The sequence below is a fragment of the Dermacentor silvarum genome, chromosome 8 (genome assembly GCF_013339745.2).
Source record: "Dermacentor silvarum isolate Dsil-2018 chromosome 8, BIME_Dsil_1.4, whole genome shotgun sequence".
Taxonomy (NCBI): Eukaryota; Metazoa; Arthropoda; class Arachnida; order Ixodida; family Ixodidae; genus Dermacentor; species Dermacentor silvarum.
In genome coordinates, this window is record NC_051161.1 from 115,976,712 (window position 1) to 115,997,566 (window position 20,855).

The 20,855-nt window shown below is 45.6% G+C and overlaps 1 protein-coding gene across 1 annotated transcript in view; it reads right to left on the reverse strand.

Annotated features, from left to right (window-relative positions):
* Positions 1-20,855, reverse strand: part of LOC125947708 (uncharacterized protein ZC84.1-like) — a 36,082-nt gene that overhangs the window by 9,957 nt on the left and 5,270 nt on the right. The window contains exons 2-4 of the mRNA XM_049672950.1: positions 5,856-6,020; positions 4,109-4,240; positions 2,584-2,709 (exon numbers count right to left, since the gene is read on the reverse strand). Coding sequence (XP_049528907.1) covers positions 2,584-2,709; positions 4,109-4,240; positions 5,856-6,020 — 423 coding nt within the window. The remainder of the gene's footprint in view (positions 1-2,583; positions 2,710-4,108; positions 4,241-5,855; positions 6,021-20,855) is intronic.

Consider the following 20,855-nt stretch of genomic DNA (forward strand, 5'->3'; position numbering starts at 1 on the left):
AAATTTCTTTTCGCACTTTTCGCGATTCGTCAATGATCAGAACGACGCTTCGCCCACGCTATCAGTGAGATCAGCCGCCCGTCAACAGTGGACGATAAGAGCGGCATGGGATCTAGTGGAAGGCATGGCTACAAAATCGCGGCCAAGGTCTTATTGCCATTGTTTTGCGTACTATTGCACTATAATAAGGACAAGGCATATATAGCTTCGCACGAAAAGCCATAGAGGCCTAGCCCTTTCTATCCGGGCTTCCCCATTTGTGGACGGGAATTCCTTTTGCCAATTTTGTGCAGAAGCGGCAAAGAACAACAACGGAATGTGAGCATCGGGTCAACTTGTATGGCTGCTTACCCAATGCTACACCAGTTCAATTCAGACTGCACAACACTGCTACGTATAGCTGCGTTACTAAAGGCACTACCACGTTTGAAGAAATAATAAAGGTGCCGCGCTCCATCAGCAATCTTGAAGTAGCAGTGTTTCATTCCGATTTATGCCTTCAGCCAATGATTAACTCCCACACAGGACGTTCGGGCTATTTTTATTCGTCAATCTTTTTGCGGTAAAAATGTGCCTACTAACTGAACACTACGTTGCAATTAAATTGTCCTGAAAATACGAGAACTGCCTGGAACATAAGGAAGGGTTGGTCCTATTATCTTTTTTTTTTTTTTTGAAGAGCCACAAGAAGCCTACCGAAGCCTTTTCTGCACAAGAACCCTAATAACCACGGCATCAGAACAAAGGGAACTTTACGGCGGGGAATATTTCTTATCTCAAAATGAACTAGCACTAACATACTGAGTATATTGCCTCTCAAGGCGAATTTAAACGTACCATTAGTAGCAGCAATGGGATGCAGACAATAAAGCGTACCGTTTTCGTATTCAGTCATGCAAAGGTGCTTCAGGCGGCAACTGGACCCGCTAAACGACTCCGAAAACCTCGACCTTCAGATGACGCAAGTTTTATTGCACACTTGAAGCACTAATTTCTTGGTTCGAAGCTTTATAAATGTGCACTGGGTCCCGTCACTAGCACCGCGATGATATAGACACACACGAGCGCCATGGGTCCCTTTATTAGTTCCATCTGATTCTGTGCTGTTCGGCTAATATTGGGTTAAGTTTGGCTGCAACTGGCACTGTTAAGCACAGAAGCAAGTACTCTGCCATTACTAGCCTATCTGAAATTGTAATGCAAGAAAAAGCTAGATTCTATGAACTTACGTGGTCTCAGTGCAAGCCAGTTATAAAACAGGCAACTGGTGTAAAAATAGAGAGGAATCGTCAATAAAGTGTCTATCGCAAGGTTAGGGCACTCGAAACAGACAAGCATGGTGCACATGTCGTATGCTAAAAATCTTGTCTGTAAAGTATCAAACCGCTGCACGGAACGAAAACAGCTAAAATTTCAAACGCAATTCAGCTTGCCTTTAATTTCGAAAGAGCCCGGCTTCTGGGTGGAGAATCAAAGTCACTAGTACAAATGCCTCTACGTAGTGGTGCCACTAAGGTCAGCAGCACCCAGTGCAGTACCCCGCCGCGACCTCCCCCCCCTCTCTCCCCGTCCTCCCCCTGCCGCTCCATCCTCTCGTTTGAAGCAACCAAGCATATCTTAATATTCGTGGCTTGCTTCAGTGTAGAGTTTGGTCTGTCGCGAACGACTAATAATTATTATCGCTTGTTGAAACGTCCAAAATAACCAGGGCACTACCCAACTTACAGTTCAGCAAAATGTTACATCGAAAGCGCATATTTAAATGTTTCTTTTGTAATAACAGGCAGGAAACAATGAATCCGTCTTTTTTATTATTTCAAGAAGAACGCTTCTCGACAAATAAACAGAGGCTCTACATAAAACGCACTGCCCCTGCGAAGTCACCGATTATGACATGTGACATTGGTTAGTCAACGCCCAATTGGAGCGTCAGCTCAAAATGGCTAGAGCTGGTGAGGGGCCCTTTAAATTAAAAGACAAAGCCTTGCGCTGCACAAAAAGGCACCGACTGTCTTGTTTTGTTGCATTTGCACAAAACAAAATAAAATTGATTCATTTCATAAGACGTTTCCCATCCATTTTCTGGATTTGCACGTTGAACTGGGAATTAACACCTCTGGTGATGACTTGTAAAGAGCACTCGCAACCGGAATTTGGGTAACACTCGCACTCTATGGGAGCGTCCTATTTTTTAACTTTCTTTATTTCTCCATGACATACTCCTGACCACTTATCACCTGAAGAAAGAAGGCTGTTGCATCTTCCCGCAAAAGCGCTCACCAATGCCATGAACCTATTTTTGCACATGCACTTATTGCCACCCTCGTTCCCTCGTTCTCTTTCTCGTCCCTTTTATTTCCTGGCCAAGTGCTTATGTGCGCACCACTGCGGATAATAAACGTCCTCTAGTGGTTGCTTCTTAATGAAAGTACGAGGTTGCTTCGATATCGCGAGTCACAAGTGCTCACAACATGTAGTGCTTTTGAAAAATGGCAGATGCGACAATTAAAGCATCAAATCAGGCAGGCGAATATATTGCATGTGCGGCGGAAGGGTTGGCGAGTGCTTACAGTGCACACTTACCCACGTAGACGCAAGATCCACCTTTCTGTGCGTAGTGGATTCGGCAGCTGCAGGTGCCGCCTACGCAGACACTGCTGCGCGTGAAGCAGCTGTCAACAGTAGAGCAGTTGCCTCCGAGCTTGGCCTCTGCAAGAGTAATTTGACCAAGTGGATCTAAAGGTCAGCTTGATGTCGATTGAGTTAACATATTCCCCACAATTACCAAAATATAAATCTAAGGCGGGAGTGAAGGTTCTCAAGCATGCTACATTGCGTGCCAGTTTGTCTGCGATATCAATTATAAGATTAGCTGTCCCCTAAGGTGTTGATGCGCCTGATTATGGACCGCATTCTAGTCGTTACTGAATACAGCCGGAACTCTGATGAACATTAAAAGGTATATCGGCTGTACTCTATGTACTGTGTGGGTTCAAATGTATTCTCAAGCGTTTGGCAGCGATAGAAATCACGCCTCATGGGTGCCGAAATGCTGAAGTGTGGTTGTGCCAGTAAGAAGTTCATTATATGCTTATATTCTTAAATGCCGAAATGCAGCAAAGGAAGATTTTAATTGATTTCTCTGTTGTGGAACATTGATCTTCACCTAATTTGATGGAGGTAGACTTGATGTATTGCGAATACAATGGTCTTCACGTAGCCACAAGACACACTGGCAATGTGAAGACTCGATTCGCTTTTTTATCATTCGTGATTCTACCATAAAAATACTGAACGACGGCTCGGAATAGCGTGGCCTTACAGGGAAAGAAAATTGCCAATGACGTTCGGTAACAAAGTCTAAATACAAAAGTCGATAAACGCTAGCAGCATTGCGGTGCCGTTTTCCTGGCTCTCTGAAATTCAGTGAACGAATTCACAAAGCTTTTTGTTCGCAGTTGTTGTTTGCCCTCTACCGGCCGTCCTCGTACTACATCATGGCTGAGTGCAGCACAATATCTCCAGCATCACAATTGGCTACCGCTTCCTCTTAAGTGCAGCTAGCGTAAAACCTTTCGTGTGAATACCAGCCTGGTTCAGTGGTAACTACACACACAGTCGTCATTGCACACAAGATTGGTAGACTCCACTTAAAGGACCCGGCGATCGTGGTTGGCATCACGGAATGGTCGGTATTTGACAATTACATAGGCTGTTCAAGACGACAAGAATGTGAACGAAGGCGACTTCGTGATAACCGTTGCCTCAAGTGAAGTGGGATGTTATCACGAATCCAATTTAACTTGAACATAAAGATGCCGCAGCCACCTTTTGTTTTTCATGACATTAATGCCACCTAACATTGGATATCCCACCTGCGATAACGCTTGTCTTCATGCCCTAATGTTAGCATCTTTGAAGCGCTATTTTCGCTCTGTTTATTGCCACAAAGCAGTGACAGAAGGCACGTGCCTGTGGTCTGCTGGCAGAGCACAGCAGTTACAGTCGGAGCAGCGTTCCCTTGAGACTGTGAAGTATTACAACGTGAGTTTCTGCGTAGGTTAATGTGAAATAACAAGACGTGCGTTCGCGAGTGCCGATGGTTCACCTGGCATGCACTTGAATCCCTGCTTGACTCGCATAGGACTGGGGCAGATGCACTTTCCATCGAGGCAGAGCAGGTACACGTTGTTGTAGCGGCATTGCTCCACGCGCTCGCAGCTGCTGCCCAAGGCGCCAGCTGAGAAATGTCGGTGGACACAGATCAGCGTTAGTCATCGGCAAAGGAGCTGAGCGGCTTTCGCAAAGTGAGTGACTTATTAAAACAAACTTTCCTACACTTCCGCCTAGAGCGCTCGAGCGCCTAGCTGTAGAGCAAGGAAAGAGGAATAACATAACAGCTGCTGAGCTCAAAGTGCCAAGTTGGACACTGCCCGAGCGTCCTTGCGGCTGCCGCTGTTTGCAACAATTGTCTCTCAAACCGGCCAGTAACACACAAACATTGATTTGTTGGCATCGCAGCACACCGATTCCGAACGCTAGACATAAAATGCGGACGACTGCAAAGTACATAAACGTCGCAACCAAATAGACCACAGAAGGCAGTGAGGACTCCTTAAAGATCGATAGCGTATTTGCGATGAGAGCGCGCGTGGTAGTTTTGTTAATACCTAATAATGTAGTTGAATTTACTGACCACGCGTGAAAAAAGACTCAGCGCGACCTTAGCACCAGTGCATGCGCAAAACCACCAATATTTCTTCAGCACAAACTTTTACTTACACTATTCGAGCCGTATCGCTCCTCCACTATTACTTTGTTATCACGAAAGTTTGCAGACGGGAAAGTGTACCATTCATATTGACCACATGCTTCTAGCTTTACGGCACCCGAAATGTCTATTCAATGGTCTTGTACATTCGTGTAGACGTATATCTATTGTGCTTTCACCATTAATACCGTCCGTCGTGCTCCTAATAGTTCTAAGTACCGCTAATCCCGGAACGGCCGACTTGTAATGCCAGGTGTTTTTCTTGAGGCTATACAGACCTTTCATTTTTTTCTCTAATTCAAAAATGTAAATTCGCCTCTCGGAGTTAGCACGATTCTTATCTTTTAAATGGATCCATAAGCGGATATTAGATACACAATAAATCAAAATGCATAGTAAACGAATGTTTACTAATTGCGTTTTCAACTAAATAATTTACAGCATGCTTTGCAATTATGAATTGTCGACGGCGGCATGGCAAGGCATATCCGCTTGGAACGGATCCTCAGGACGGCATTGGTTTTCGAGATATAGCCTTTCATACTGCCGTAAAAATTCACTGTCGTTTCGTCTGTATTTTTTTTTTTTCAAATCACGATTTTACGCACTAAAGCACAAAAACAACTGTAACAATTACTGGTCGTAAGAATTAGTTCCATGTGAATGCGCCTGCGAATCTGGCGGCTACAATTCGTAAAATGCAGTATGTGCCATAAACTAATTTATTAGAAACCTAATTAGTGAACTTATGCTAATGTATCGATCGATTATGCATTTCAATTTCTCGTGCAAGTAAGGTTTTACTCGTCAAGTAATCTATATCTTAACTTTAGTACGGCAGGCTAGTTTTATAAATCATGTATATTGTAAAAATTCTTAAAAGATAAATTCCGGCGTTTCACGTGCCGAAGCCACGTTGTGATAATGAGGCACGCCGTATAGCCGAGGACTCCGGAATAATTATTACCGCCTCGTCCTGCATGAGAACCTTCCAGTTCACGCCCACGCCGTTTTGGACGTGTGTGTGAAGGCTCTCTATGTAGGATCGCATTGACAGAGCATTCAGGTAACGATGTTACCTCACCCCTGCTACACTTGTAGACGCCACCTTCCTCCAGGAATAGCGGAGTGTAATCGGGGCAAGTGCAGTTCCCGGGTTCGCCGTCGCCATCCGAGTTACAGGTCATGCCCTTGATGAACTGGGAGGAGCAGTCGGACGCGTTGAGACAGCGTTTCCCAAAGAAGGCGGCTGCACAAACATTGTCATAAATACCTCTTACTACGGTATAGGGAAGGAAATAAATGAGGGCGGTGATTATAATCAAAATAATAGCTTAAGTAGCACCAGAGCAATGTTTTGAAACATTAGCCTATTTGCTAATGTGTCGAAGCCGGCTGTCTATAGCGGTGCTGTATTCTCAGCGAGAGCACTTTCAGTCCACTGACCGACTCCTGTAACTAGAGAAGAAGTACTCGGTCCAGAAATTCCGGAAGTGATTTTACATTTTCGTGATTCGTGGTCCCGCATGACATTTTACTGTAGCAGTGGGTATTGTGGCCTGGGCTGAGCCTATCAGTGTTCACTGAATGTGTGTTCGCTTAAAAGCATCCACCATTATTACGGGCCTAAGTGCGCATAAAATAACAGCGCTTCTCATCGTTTTCAGCTTCATGGCGCTTCCTGATTTAAAAACTTTGCGGAAAGGAACAAAATGACGCAGGTCGCAACAGGTCATACCGGGTAACTGCTTCGTTTTTGGCGACACGTACGGCAAAGTAGGGTCTGCGGCAGCACCGAATTATCGTATTCCTCCTCCACGCTGTGCGCTCAACTGCCCTCCTCCTTTTTTTTTTCACCATAAAGAAGAGAAAATAAAATTCAACAAGCGTGTTTACCGCTACGCGATACTAACCACCGATCTACTCGAGCTGCTTTGCTAAGACCGCATCGCTTGAGGTTGTACCTTTAGACGACCGCTTTGCAAAGTTTTCCAAATGCTAACGTGTTCCGGACATCGAGTCTCGCCAGTGGTACTTTTGCATAGCTATCATTGCGCGTCCATCAAGCGTTTCCCACTTTTTCTTAAACCTGCGTCATCAAACGGTGCGCAATATATTGTGGTTCTCCAACTCATGTCAATATTAGTTCCCACGCCTAAACGTTTGAGGTACAGAAAGTTGTTAAAATGCTGTTTTAATCTGCTTGTCAGCTATTGTTGGTCGATTTAAGAAGCGATTTTTAGTTAAAGATGGCGGCAAAACCCATCTCACGACGACTGTTGATGGTAATGCGTTAGCACCTAATATAGCGACACGAGGTATCGCAGCCGTCGAAATGAGTTATGTATGAGGCGTGTATTGCAGCGGGACTCCTCTTTCTCGTTTCACTAACAACACTCATCACTATCAAGCGGCGCCGTCGTGAAGCCTACGCGTGAACTCCAAGTACACGGCGCACCTGTGCGCGCGACCGCTGAAAAACGCTACTTGCGACAACCGAGCTCCTCTCTTGCGCTTCTTTGTGGACACGTTGCTCCATCTAGTGGCGCTACCGAGAAGACCGCGCGTGACTTTCGAGGAGACGAGAAGCGCGTGTGTCGGCGCCTGCGAACGCTGTTCCCTCCCATGTCGCACAGTCAGTGGCACATACTCAGTTGGTGGAAACGTTCATTCAAGAGCGGCACGTACCCAGTCCATTCATGGCGCAGCTCACTAAAGCGTCGTTAATTGTGAAAGGCGTCGATCGAAAGTAGCAAATGTCCAGTGCATTTGTGGACGCAGCCTGCAGGATGCATAGGGTTGCTGTCCTTGAGGAACCCTTGTGGACGTGTGCTCCGATACCGCTCAGCATCGGAGAAATTTCAAGGCATCTTTTTGGTCATTGTAGGGCGGCATGTTCCCAGTGGCACGAACCTAATTACCCAAGTTGGCGTCAAAGACGTTAATTGAAGAGCGGAACGCACCCACTGGCACCTACCTAGTGACCCAAGCTGGCACCACAGAGGTAACCCTGTTCCCTAAGCGCAGCAACCCGATGCTGCACCCATTCACCCATGTACTACCAAGTGACTCAGGTGAGCAGGAAAATAGTTAGATACAAACATATAAACATGGCTAGGTAGATTGGCCGCGGAAAGTGCGTAAAGTACCGAAAGAATGCGAATGCATTAGTCATTCATTGAATAAATAAAACATCTCAGTGGCTGTTATATTAATTGAATATGGGACTATACCAGCAAATTTAATGCGATTAGCATCCCATGGGAACCTCGGCCTGTTTGCCACATGTCTGTATTTCAGTCCACGTCTAACCATTTTCCCGCCAACTTGGGTGACTTGAGTAGTCCGTGGCCTAATGGGTAGAACATCGGACTACAGTGCAGACGGAGCCGGGGTCGAAACGAACCATTGGATCAACTTAGGTCGCTGAATATGTAGCACTGTGTATGTTACCGTATGTGCCGTTTCCCAATGAACCTCGTTCACGCCAGGCCAGCTTGAGTCACTAGGTGTGTGCCACGTGGTATGTGAAGCTCGAAGAGGAAGGTGACCGTCGACGAAAATATATTAAGGTGACGTTAAAACTAAACCGTAATACGCCAACAAAAATAAAGGTATTTGTTTTTCATTATTATGTTTAGAATCAGTAGTGCCAATTTCGGAGAATAACTAACAGGCTGTAACAGCTAGTGCAGGCTTCGTGCGCTTACTCACCACCACCAGCCATACATTCTATCTGGGAGGGATCCATTCGTATTCTCCGGCACTGTGGTCCATCTGAAGATAATGCAAATAGCGGAGATGTTATAAGTTTAACTGGGCGAGTGAATTTTCCACCATGCACTTTTGTTGTCTCTTAGCATTGGTCAAGTTGTGTCACAGCGTTTTAACGCCGATATGAATTCTCTTAAGCGCTGGAAATTTCGGAATTAGCCTTAGCCTTAAGGTGGTGTTGGCTTCTAAAAAAATGACTTCAAGACATCACACTTCGGTTGGGCAGGCTGCAGCATCTGCAAACGCTGGGAAAGTCGTCCGCTGCCGCCACCCTACAGGATCAACAAAACGGGTTTTAGAGCGATAGCTCTACTACTCCATGTCATCATCAACATATTTTTATGTGCCTGCGATCTTCAATTACCGCTGTCTTGCGCTAGCTGATTCCAATTTCCAGCTGCAAATTTCCTCATTTCTTCACCCCACCTAGATTTCTACCATCCTCGACTGCACCTCCCTTCTTTTGGCACCCATTCTGTAACTCTAATGGGCCACCGGTTATCTGCCCTACGCATTACATGGCCTGCCGAGCTCCATTTGTTTCTCTTAATGTCAACTAGAACATCCGCTATGCCCGTTTGCTCCCTTATCCACGCCGCTTCCTTCCTGTCTCTTAACTTGCGCCTAACATTTTTCGTTCCATAGCTCTTTGTGCAGGTCCTTAACTTGTTCTCTAGCTTCTCTGTTAACCTACCCAGAAAACGCCTTGTTCCGTAAAGATGAACTTATTCAAGCTCAGCCGAGGTCAAATTGGTACTTAGCCTGCCCCTACTGCTGGATGCTGCCGTACGCGCGTGGGCGCCCATATCTCGAAGGCGATCTGCGATGTGGGCAAAGTGCGAGGTCGCGCCGGCCTCATCTTCAAAGCGATCTGCGATGTGTACAAAGTGCGCCGAGTGCTGGAAGCTTCATGTTTCTTAGGGGTGGGCACCGCTACCCAGACGAAGGACCGATGAAGAGACGATACGAGCGCTGATTGACACCTGATTTATTATTTTCGAAGAAGTGAATATATATATATATATATATATATATATATATATATATATATATACAAAATGTGAACATTTCACGCATACAAGTGGTGACAAGTACTTGTACACGTCACATGTTCATGTTTTGTGTATACATATTTACTTCTTCGAAAATAAAAAAAGGTCACAGGCCTGCGCGGCACACGCAGCACAGTCACAGCGTAAGCTGGTGGAGCGGCTCAAAAGTACCTCCAATTTCGGCACCAGGCACACCAGGGTCTGTGCGAGAAAGTCTCATCGCCTCGTTTTGACGAGAATTATCTGAACTGTCGGCCCGGCGTCGATGGCGAGCTGCGCAAGATGCGTTTGCAGGCACGTTAACTAGATGCCACCATACTAACGGAGACTGGGGATCGCGTTTTTTTTTTCTTTATGTATTGCGCGCCTCGTTTGAATGGCATCTCATCGTCTGCGCTTTAACTAGATGGCGCCACCATACTGGCGGAGGCTCGGAACGTCTGCGTCTGCGTTTACAGGTTTTTTTTTTTCCCCCGCTATCGCAAGTGCTTGTGTGCCTCAGTGGTAAAGTATCTGACTCGCGCGCAGCGGTCCTGGGTTCCATCCCAGCGGCCGGCCGGGTACTTTTTTTCCCATTTTAAGCGATAGCGGTTACGCGGCGTGGGCGACGGCGGCATCATCGCGACCCGAACGGCTATTGGAATGAGCCCATAACAGCTCACACTGTAATAAATCAGTTGTCAGTCAGCGCTCGTATCGTCTCTTTCTCTGTCCTTCGTACGGGTAGCGCTGCCCACCCCTAAGAAACATGTTCAGTTACCAACTCGCCCAGCTTGCTGTGCTGGTAGCTTCGTATGCGCTGTGCTTTCGGCGCTTAGTTCGCGTTGAAGCGAGACGCAGCATGATGGTAAATTCGCTCGCTGCGGCTGCCGCACCGAGCAGCGTCTGTGTGGTGTCTTGTGGTGCCTTTGTAGATGCGGTAGTCGCTGACGGCGCCAAGCAGCGTATGTGTCCTTTCCCAAAGCAAGCAAAACCGTGCTATCGATCGACAAACTTGGTTTAACCGCGCTCAACCACGGCAAATTTTTGGTCAGGTCAGGAGCGACAGTTCCATATGGTATAATTACCGTATTCCTTGTTCGGGGGGGGGGGGGATTTTATTAGTTTAAAATAAGATCGTAGTGCAAGAACACCTAATAATGGCATTTACAACCAGTTATTTTGGGCCCACATACGCAAAATGTGGTACAATGAGTTTTAACGTAAATGATGCTTTTAATAGGAGCTAACGGGAACAAATTATTGACAGTACCAAGTGATCTTGTCTACAAACAGGGGATGATGCGCCATTTTCGCTCACAAATAATCTTAAAATCAAAGAGCTCGCAATTACTTGCTAAAAGAAATCGTGCAATTGTAACTGGCAAGCAAACATAAGACAGCACTTATGAGCAGCAAGCGAAACAAAGCAACTGTTAACTGACAAACTAATTCATTGCTTTAATTATTATTAAAAATGCTGCTTACGTGCAACTTACCTGGCTATAAAATTTGATTTATCATGCTAAAATCTGAAAATTTACCTCTACAATTTAGTTAGTGACACTGCAACATGTAGAGGCGAGAAGGAGATTTCCATATTTATTTGCAGGTAAACTTCTTGGTGTATTATTGACGCATGGTGACGCTCAGGTGTCGTAAGTCAATAATGATTATATTGGAAAACTCTATAATTAAGTAGTTCCTAGGGTGCGCGAATCGGGGAGTCCGAGCATATTCGCGGCTACTAAACTCCGCATTTTCGGGTATTGTGTAGTAAGGCTCACCTGCGCCACAACACTCCTTTGCTTTTTTCTCATAATTTCAAAATTTTCTAAAACAGTGAAGTCTGTTTATCCTTCTTTGTGGCCCTTAAGTAACACGTGTTCCTCGTGCAACACTTCTCTTGCATAACCGATCGATAAATGAATGCATCGAATTGCCTGCGCAAAATCATTGGCGTGCTTGAGAGAAAAATCTTTTTGATGTGTGTATGGGTGTGCTGTCATTGTTTTGTGGCTGTATTTTTCTGCCTATTAAAAACATTGTAATTAATTCAGTTGCATTCGGGGCAATTCACTGCCACGTGTTTTTCAGAGTGTTTCAGCGGACTGGTACAGGGCAATTTTGCAAGGCCAAGTAAGTCGAATGCGCCGCGTTTGAAGGCTTATCGTCATCAGAGCTATCCGGTCAAACAATATTTTTTTTTTTAGTTTTCAGCATATTGTCACATTTCTAGATTTACCTGCCGCGGTGGCTTAGCGAATATAGTGCTGCGCTGACAAGCACGAGGTTCAGGGATCAAATCCCGGCCACGGCGGCCGCATTTCGATGCGGGCGAAATGCAATAACGCCCGTGTTCCGTGCATTCGGGGAACGTTAAAGATCCCCTACTAGTCAAAATTAATCCGGAGTCCCCAACTACCACGTGCGTCATAATCAAATCGCGGTTTTGACAAGTCATCATCATCATCAGCAGCAGCCTATTTTTATGTCCACTGCAGGACGAAGGCCTGTCTCTGCGATCTCCAATTACCCCTGTTTTGCGCTAGCCGATTCCAAACTTCCGCCTGCAAATTTCCTAACTTCATAACCCCACCTAGTTTTCTGCCGTCCTCCACTGCGCTTCCATTCTCTTCGTATCCATTCTGTAACTCTAATGGTCCACCGGTTATCCATCCTACGCATTACATGGCCTGCCCAGCCTCTAACTTTTTTCTCTTAATTTTGATCAGAATATCGGCTATCCCCGTTTGCTCTCTGATCCACACAGCTCTCTTCCTGTCTCTTAACGTTAGGCCTAACATTTTTCGTTCCATCGCTCTTTGTGCGGTCCTTAACTTATTCTGGAGCTCCTTTGTTAACCTCCAAGTTTCTGCCCCATATGTTAGCACCGGTAGAATGCACTGATTGTACACTGTTCTTTTCAACGACAGTGGTAAGCTCCCAGTCGGGATTTGGCAAAGTCTGCCGTAGGCACTCCAATCCAATTTGATTCATCTGTAAATTTCCTTCTCATGATCAGGGTCCCCTGTGAGTGATTGATCTACAGGGGACCCTGATTTTAACACGTAAAACCCCATAATTCTATTCAATTCAAATATTTCTACATTTAAAGTACCTGGTCCCCTTAAATATCCCTCTATTATCCGAACGCGCAATTTGCGTTCGAATATTGTAAGGAAATAAGGGCGCCCCTAAACAAAGGATTTAAAGAGTAAATAAACGACAGTATTTCTGTACGGGTGACTAGGAAGAAATTGTGTTCATGCGACCTGTTTGGATGCATGTGCGAATGTTTGATAAGCAATTCTTGTAGAGGCACCTACCTGTGCAGTCCGTTAACATTTTTAAAAGATATTCGCTGTATTTTGTTTTGTTTTTTTGTTTTTTTGCAATTCTAGCTTCTTGCCATAGTTGTCCGTGTGTCATTATTAGAATGCCTCGAGGATAACACGAATATGAACTAGAAAGTTTGATGGCCCCATATACAAGTTGCAGTCAAAGAAGTTGCGCACAAATATGCGGGACGTCACAGGTGCGGTGTAATGTCGACCGCTACCCAAATTTACAGGGTGTCCCAACTATCATGTACGAATATTTAAACTATGCAAATACCACGTAGCTGGACAGAACCAAAGTAATGCTGTTTGCTGTCACTTGGAGACACTCAGGTTATTTTCTTGCTTTGCGCCTAATTATATAATTATTCTTAATTATTAACCTTCTCAAATATTATTATTCGATGAAAATAAGTGTCAGTGAGAAAATTGTAGAGCAACATGATAAACTCCCTATACAGGTTTCTGTTGCTCAAAACGTGCTACATAAAAATGTTTTTTTTTTTCCGAGCGTGAAAGAAGTGCGGCGCGAATACACGCAAAGTGCCTTCAGCGACCAGTCGCGCGGCAATCTTGCTGAAATTCCCTGCTGCACTTCATGCAGAAGATAATTTAGAATATCGTTTCGAAGAAAGCAGTGAAAGATGCTTACTGTCGTTTCCGCAATATCGTCATGCAGCGTAATCGAAAGCAGCTGGACCCATCAACACTATTGGCTGATTTTGTGATCGCGAGAACATCAATACATACTCCGTATTACAGTAATACTCAGTAACACATATTTGCTAATGTTGAGTTAACTAAATAAAACATATATGTGTCTGCGACCTAAAAAAAAAAAAAAAAAGACAGAAACATCATTTAATCACTGCACCGCCGGTATACGCACGACAACTGCGCGTATAGCGGCGTCTGCGCACGCGTGGCCCCCGAGAAGTGAGTGGCGTGCTGCGTAGCGTAGTCTACCGCAGCCGCCACGGGATGCCGCTTCGAGTCCTTCCGCCGTATTAAGCCGTAGGGCGCCTCTCTGTGCTCGGAGCGGGGCAGAGGCAGAACTTTCTTGGCTTCTCCCCTGCGTAGCTTCCCGCGAGCTAGTGGAGACGAAAAGAGAGAGAAAGCTGTGCATCGGTGCCGTAACACTACTAATACTTGAAAGATTCGAAAAGCTCCTGAGGAACGAAATTTGTGGCACGACGTCGTGTAGTACTGAGGAGATTATATGATTCGTTAGAAAAGTGCTCCTGGGCACCTGCAACGCCACACTATTAAATAAAAAGACAAAGTAATTTTACACTGATAAAGTATCCTCCCAGCACGCTATTCTCGTTGGTTTCGCAGTAATAGGTTGACCATTAAAAGCGGAAAACAAAATCGGATTTTTTTTTTTTGTTTGTTTGAATGTGCCAAAATTTTAACCCCGGCACGTTCGCGTTACGTCACATTTTTCAAATTATTTTTTTTTATTTGGGCGTTTCTGGAAAGTAAACGTTCTTGAAACTTGGCAAGTTCATTCTTTGTCTCCTTTAGAATAAAATGTAGTTTATCGATGTTAACTACACACAAGCAGATGTTGACATCTTTGTGGTCACGGCGATGTGGCGTTGGTGAACTTCAAGGCCTCAGCGCATGTCTTTAGTTTCTGCATCGTTTCTGGCTTTCAAACATGCTTCAAATGGTCACAGTGGCTGGTTACGCATTTTAGAAGGGTAATTTAGTAATAGAGCTGCAGATATTTTTCGCGTTCGGGTCCTTTAAAAACTAAACTTGCGTTCATTACGATCACTAGTAGGTTGGCATTACCTCCGTTTGCTCGTTTATTTCTGGGATGGTGTTAAAGTCCACCCCAATTTTTTTATTCTCTCAAAGAATTATCGCATGCGCCCTCTCGTAAACACTAAGCATGCACTGTGAATATTTCTACAGCATTCACTATATATTGCCAAACCTGTAAGATGATAGGTGGATGAAGCTTCGTGAAAGGGATATATATATATATATATATATATATATATATATATATATATAGAAACTTTATGTGTGCCGAACATATTTTAAGGAGCGGTGGTTGGAGCCCCTCAGTCCAGGGCCCCACTGGCCTCTGCCGGATGCCTGACCTGGCTAATTACGGACTTTTGTCCTTACCTTTCACGAATCAGTGGGAGGCACAACTCGCGCGTCCCGATTCGTGAAAGGTAAAAATGAGGCTCCCTTCCTAGCTTCGTTCGACAGTCCAGGTTACCTTTTTTTTTTTACTGTCATGAAACGCTGGCAAATGGTCGCACCTTTCTTGATGCTCCACTATGACCGGAAATGTCTGACTGTCAGTGTTCTCCCCGAAAGTGAAGGCCTCCTCCGCGTGAGCAAGGATTTCGGGAAGCAGCCACAAAACCACCGCGGCCGCGCTGTCGAAGCAGCCCAGCCGCATCGCGTCTCCGCTGTTGTCTCCCTGGGATCTGCGTAGGTGCGAGCATCGCGAAGGTTTATGAAAAAAAAAAGAAATAACAAATTCAGCGGTTTTACGCTCCAAAACCACGATATGCATACGAGAAACGCCATAGTGGTGGACTCCGGAATAATTTCGGTTACCTGGGGTTTTGTAACGTGCACCCAATGCACGGTACACGATTGTTCTTGAATTTCATCCCCATCAAAATGCCACTTCCGCGACGGTGAATCGAATCCATGACCGCGTGCTTTGGAACGCGACGCCATAGCCGCGAAACCATCGCGAAAGGCGCACGTAAATAGATGGCTTCCTATACGGCTACAATTTTATGAGGCGTTAAGGGCGCTAAATTGTTCCTTTCTAACAGTCTTGGCCTTACGAGGTTATATAGATTTCTTGATGGAGAGAAATGAAGTGTACATTCTTGGCTAAACTTCGTGGCATGCAAACATAGGTGTAACTGTAAGGTAATTGTAATAAACCGACACAAAAGCTTAAGGAAACAAAGTTTCACGGCTATCACAGTCAAACTCTCGTGTCAGATGTTTCGGTGTTCACGAAGGGGTCAGAATCAACATAAAATTTTCTACTAAACCTTCTCTCGGTGCAGGTGTAGTTTGAGCTCGCTGTCGTGCACAGTAATTTTACTACAGCGTCTGGGGTAAGGGTGTTAGCCATGGGAGAAAGTAGCCCCCTCAAGGGTGCAAGAATGTTTACTCTGCGTACACGTACGGAATGCTTACCCTCAAGAAACTGTCGACAAGCCTATTCACAGTGCTTAAAAAACACCATGAGCGAGAAGCGTACACACACTGAGCGCTAACTACCACTTACGTTTCTTTGTTGAATGCCAATCTTTATGAAGGGGATTACTAATTATGTTGTCTAGATGCGCTATACGCTCCACATGACCACCGGCATCTTTCATGTAAACAAAACTGTAAAGTGAAGGAGAAACTAGACATGAAGGAGATTACCAAAATTCCGAGTAAAGAAAAATTGAAGCGGCGTCGTGGACTACTGAAAATGAAAGTACTAGCCGGTTCCTGCTAGAAAATGCGCTATAACAAAAGACGAGGTTCAAACCACTTATGCTCAAGGCTCAAGTCTAGGGACCTATGCCGGATTTGGGGATTTCACCTCTTGACGCGCCTAGTACTCAGCTCTTTGGCCACAGTTGCCCTTGTGCCATAAAAAAATACTATTAATCCTGAGACAGTTAGGAAAGCCTTCACGGCTCTGTTGAAACGGTGCCGTAACTAAATCCAACTGTTTTGCTACCTACGTATTTGCAACATGTGCCACAACTCTCAACTCGTCAAGCAAGGTAGCCGACTTGAACCATGCACAAACGAGACGGCCTCAAGATGCGGATGGCTTCAACATGATGTCTTTGGCTTTCATAAGAAATCGCTCATCTCTTGCATCATGGAGTTCATTCTGGATTCCGTAATATTGGAGATGAAGCTAACGGCAGGCTCTGTGGCTAATATTTCAACAGACATTTAAATAAGCAGCATAGGTTGTCTAAATTGCCTGCCAGTTTTCCACCCACAGCAATGGAACCTTAACGAATCCGCTCATAGGGCCGCGCGAGGACTTGCCAGCCGCGCTCCCCTGCACACCCCCTCGTCTCCTCCTAAGGCCTTTAAGGACCAACTTCAGACATATAATGAGCTCATCAAGCACTTTTATTTAGGACATAGAGAATTTTCCCTTAGAAACAAGGGACTTAACAGGGCGCAGTCAGTGACTCTCCGCTTGCTACAGACAAACTGGTACCCCCATCCTTGGCGTATGAGCCGAATCGACCCAGACTACGAAGGAACTTTCAATTGTGCACAGTGTGGTGGACATGTTAACTTGGGACACATGTTGTGGGGATACGCGACGCAGGCCTCCTATCTGGAGGACAAGAACAAGTGGGACGGCGCTCTTAGGAGCAGCGAGCTCCAAGACCAACTCTGGGCTGTCCAGAAGGCCCGTGAAGCGGCGGAGAGCCTAGGGTTCCCCGTCCCGACGTGGGAGGTGCCCTCTACACCTTGACGAACAGTCGGGTGTCCTTCAGGACCTTTTTGGAAATAACGTTTCACAACCACCACCACCAATCGCAAATGTTGCCTGGAAAATTATTTTGAAGTTGAAAAAATAGCTTAGCACAGGGAAGCGTGGTTTACAAGAAATGATTGAATGAATAGCGAGCCTGATAATAGGAAATCTCGCACAAACTTAAAAATGAGCTGACTGGGCGCGTCGTTTCATTGAGATTTTTTTCGCTACCAACACACTCACCCGTGATTGATTCTTCCGGCTAGAATAAAGCAAGAAAAAAAAATGACAACGTACACAGGGAATTGCTATGGAATATTCTTAAGCATGAAGGCATAGATGACGATTTCGTGGAGCTGCTGAGGGAGATATATAGAGACAACCGAGTACAAGTTGTATGGAAAGGTTGAAAAGGTACTTAAATGCTTGAAATTCACCAAGGACTGAAGCAAGGATATCCTCTGTCTCCATTGTTGTTCACGCTTTATCTTACGGGCATAGAAAGACGAATGGAAAACAGCGAATTGGGGTTTGATTTATCCTACATGCCTAATGCACAAATTATGCAACAGAAAGTCCCTGGACTGGTGTATTCAGACGACATATTGCTACTAGCGGACAATGCCAGAGATTTACAGACACTTCTAAATATCTGTGGCAACGCAGCGACAAAACTAGGCCTTAGGTTTAGCGCAGAGAAAATCAGGCATTCTGCTATTTAATGAAGAAACGAGTAATTACGTGGTCATTCAACTGCAAGTCATACCATAGTCAAGCAATATAAATACTTGGCGTATACATAAATGAAGGAAAGACTTTCTCAAGCACACACCAAGGTAGCCTAAAAATAAAAGGGAAGCGAAATGCATCACTAATAAATCATAGAGCACTTTGGGGCCGCAATAAATATGAGGTTGTGCGTGGAATCTGGAAGGCAGTAACGGTACCAGCGCTAACGTCCGCCAGTGCCATTCTGCGCTTAAAAAATGGGATATCTTGTCAGGGTTGGAAGTTAACCAAAGTTCGGTAGGCCGGTTGACTTTGGGAGCGCACGGTAAAACCACACGTGAATACGTCCAGGGTTACACAGGTTGGGCGTCTTTTGAAGTCAGAGAAGCGCAGAGCAGCAAAATTAGTTTTGAAGAAAGACTCAGGAACTTGGGTCAAAATAAGTGGGTGGCTAAAGTGCACAAGTATCTGTACCTGAAGAGCGTGGACACTGAATGGAGGAAGATGTCAAGAAAGTGGGCAATCATGTAGAGGGTAATTGAAAGTGTAAATAGACAAACACGAATCATCAGAAAGAAAGTGAGATAAACAGAAACAGGCAATCGGATTGCAATATGGAAACAAAGAAGACCATGCAGATTTCGAAGAATGGGAAGAGAGAAGTTAGAGGGGAAAATCTGTAATTTAACAAAAAAAAAGAGACATTAGCGCAGCTTGCACTAGTGGTGCAAGGCTGGAGCATACAGCGGAGCTTGTGATCGACCAAGCTACAGCGAGGGTCGCTATCCCGACTACGCTGGATAATCAAACGCAGACTCTCGTGTTCTCGTTCTCGAAACTCGGGATCTTCGACTCGACAACGCCTCTTCTCGGCTGCAGCTTCGGCCCGATATTCCGGATCGGCTCACCCCCGACGCGCAGATTCTCGCTTGGCCGCACGACGCTCTACAAGAGGCGGCATGGCAAAGCGTTGACAGGTCCAGGTGAAGCGAGGCACATGTGGTTGCTAGGTGACGCGAAGTGACGTCATGGCTAGACGGAGCAGGTCAGCTGGTGCGCGGTCGTAGCAGCTCGGCAAGGCGGTGCGGAGCGGCGGCGAAGCGAGGCGCAGCTGTGCCAAGTGGTTGCTAGGCAACGCGCGGAGATGTCATCGGCAGCCGCAGTTTCTGGTATACGCTATTCGGGCCAACCTCCGGCTTAAACAGCTCCGGATGGTCAGTGCCACGCTATTCGAGGCTCGAGCTGACTACCTAAGGACAAAAACATACCAGAGCAAATATCTGCAACAAAGTGAGGCATTTTCGCTGTAGCGAAAATCGGGAGACCACTCAGCACATCCTTATGTAATATATAGGGATTCACTCAGTGAGACCCTTAGGTAACGTACACCTGCGAGAAGAACTTGCATTTAAAGTAAAGCCCCTCCAACTTCGTTAAGTCGCGACACGCTTTAAAGAATGCCGCCTCCTCCTAGTGTGCCCTGTCCGAGACCGACGCCGCGTCGCTATTGGCCTAATGGCATCATGTGGGGCCTCGCGCTGGCTTCGTTTGTTTACAGTCGCGCTCCATCGCCATTTTCGCCCGAGAAGCGTCTACCGACTGGCGAGGAGCACATGTTGACGCCGTAGCTCTTCCTTGTTGTTTTGGTTTGCGAACGCCTTGAACGAAGTTTAGCGTCAAGTGCGACGTCGCTTCACGACATTTTCCATCACCATGACCTGCTAGGCCTTCGGATGCCAAAATAGTTTCAGCAAACGCAAGAAGCTTAATCGTTTTGTACGCCAACAGGCTTGAATGGGCACGCGAATCTGCGTGTGAAAACGTTATTACGAAACTTTTACGATTCAGCCCACTCCTTTTGACATTGATGCTGACGCGCTGGAGTTCTGAAAGTACTGTGGCGCAGCCTGGTGGCGTGAAACCAAGTTCGCTGGGTAGGGGAAGATGGACGGCGTCCCTTGAGTTACGGGGGTCTTGCTCGCTTTGTGCGCTGTACTGAATTATGTGATTAGTTTTCAGACTCTAAAAGTGTTTGAAACGTACGCACTACCTTGTGCGTACGTTTCAAAGAAAGCGAGCGCCCTCTGTTTTGACAAACCGCGTCTGAAGCAGGGGGACCTAACGATTCACATCACCGACGTGATGTGCTTTGACCTGATGGTCAAAGCACATCACGTCGCTTTCTGCAAGCGTCTCTAAATCACTAGGTTTCATCAGACGATCACTCACTTTTGCTTCGCCCACGGTTAGGCTAATCGCATACGAAACTTTCATCCGTACCAAACTTGAATACGCTTCCCCTATCTGGAACCCCCATCAAGAGTACCTAATCCAGGCGTTAGAGGCAATACAAAATCGAGCTGCTCGTTTTATAACGTCCAAATATGATTCTCGGTTGAGCGTTGCTAACATCAAAGCTTCGATTGGTCTAACCTCCCTAGCATCCCGTCGTAAGATAGCAAGTCTTTGCCTTTTTCATAAGCTGTATTATAATTTTCCTCATTTACGTGAGTGCCTAATTCAGCCGCCCTTGAGATCATCACGACGCCTTTTAATTGTCACAGTGTTCAACGCATTCATGGTTCAACTAACGCTTTCAATAAATAATTTCTGCCGACTGCCATATCGGATTGGAATGTACTTCCTGATGGTATCGTCAATGAAACTAATTCTGTAAAATTTAAACAGTTATTATTACACCAGTGTTGTCCACA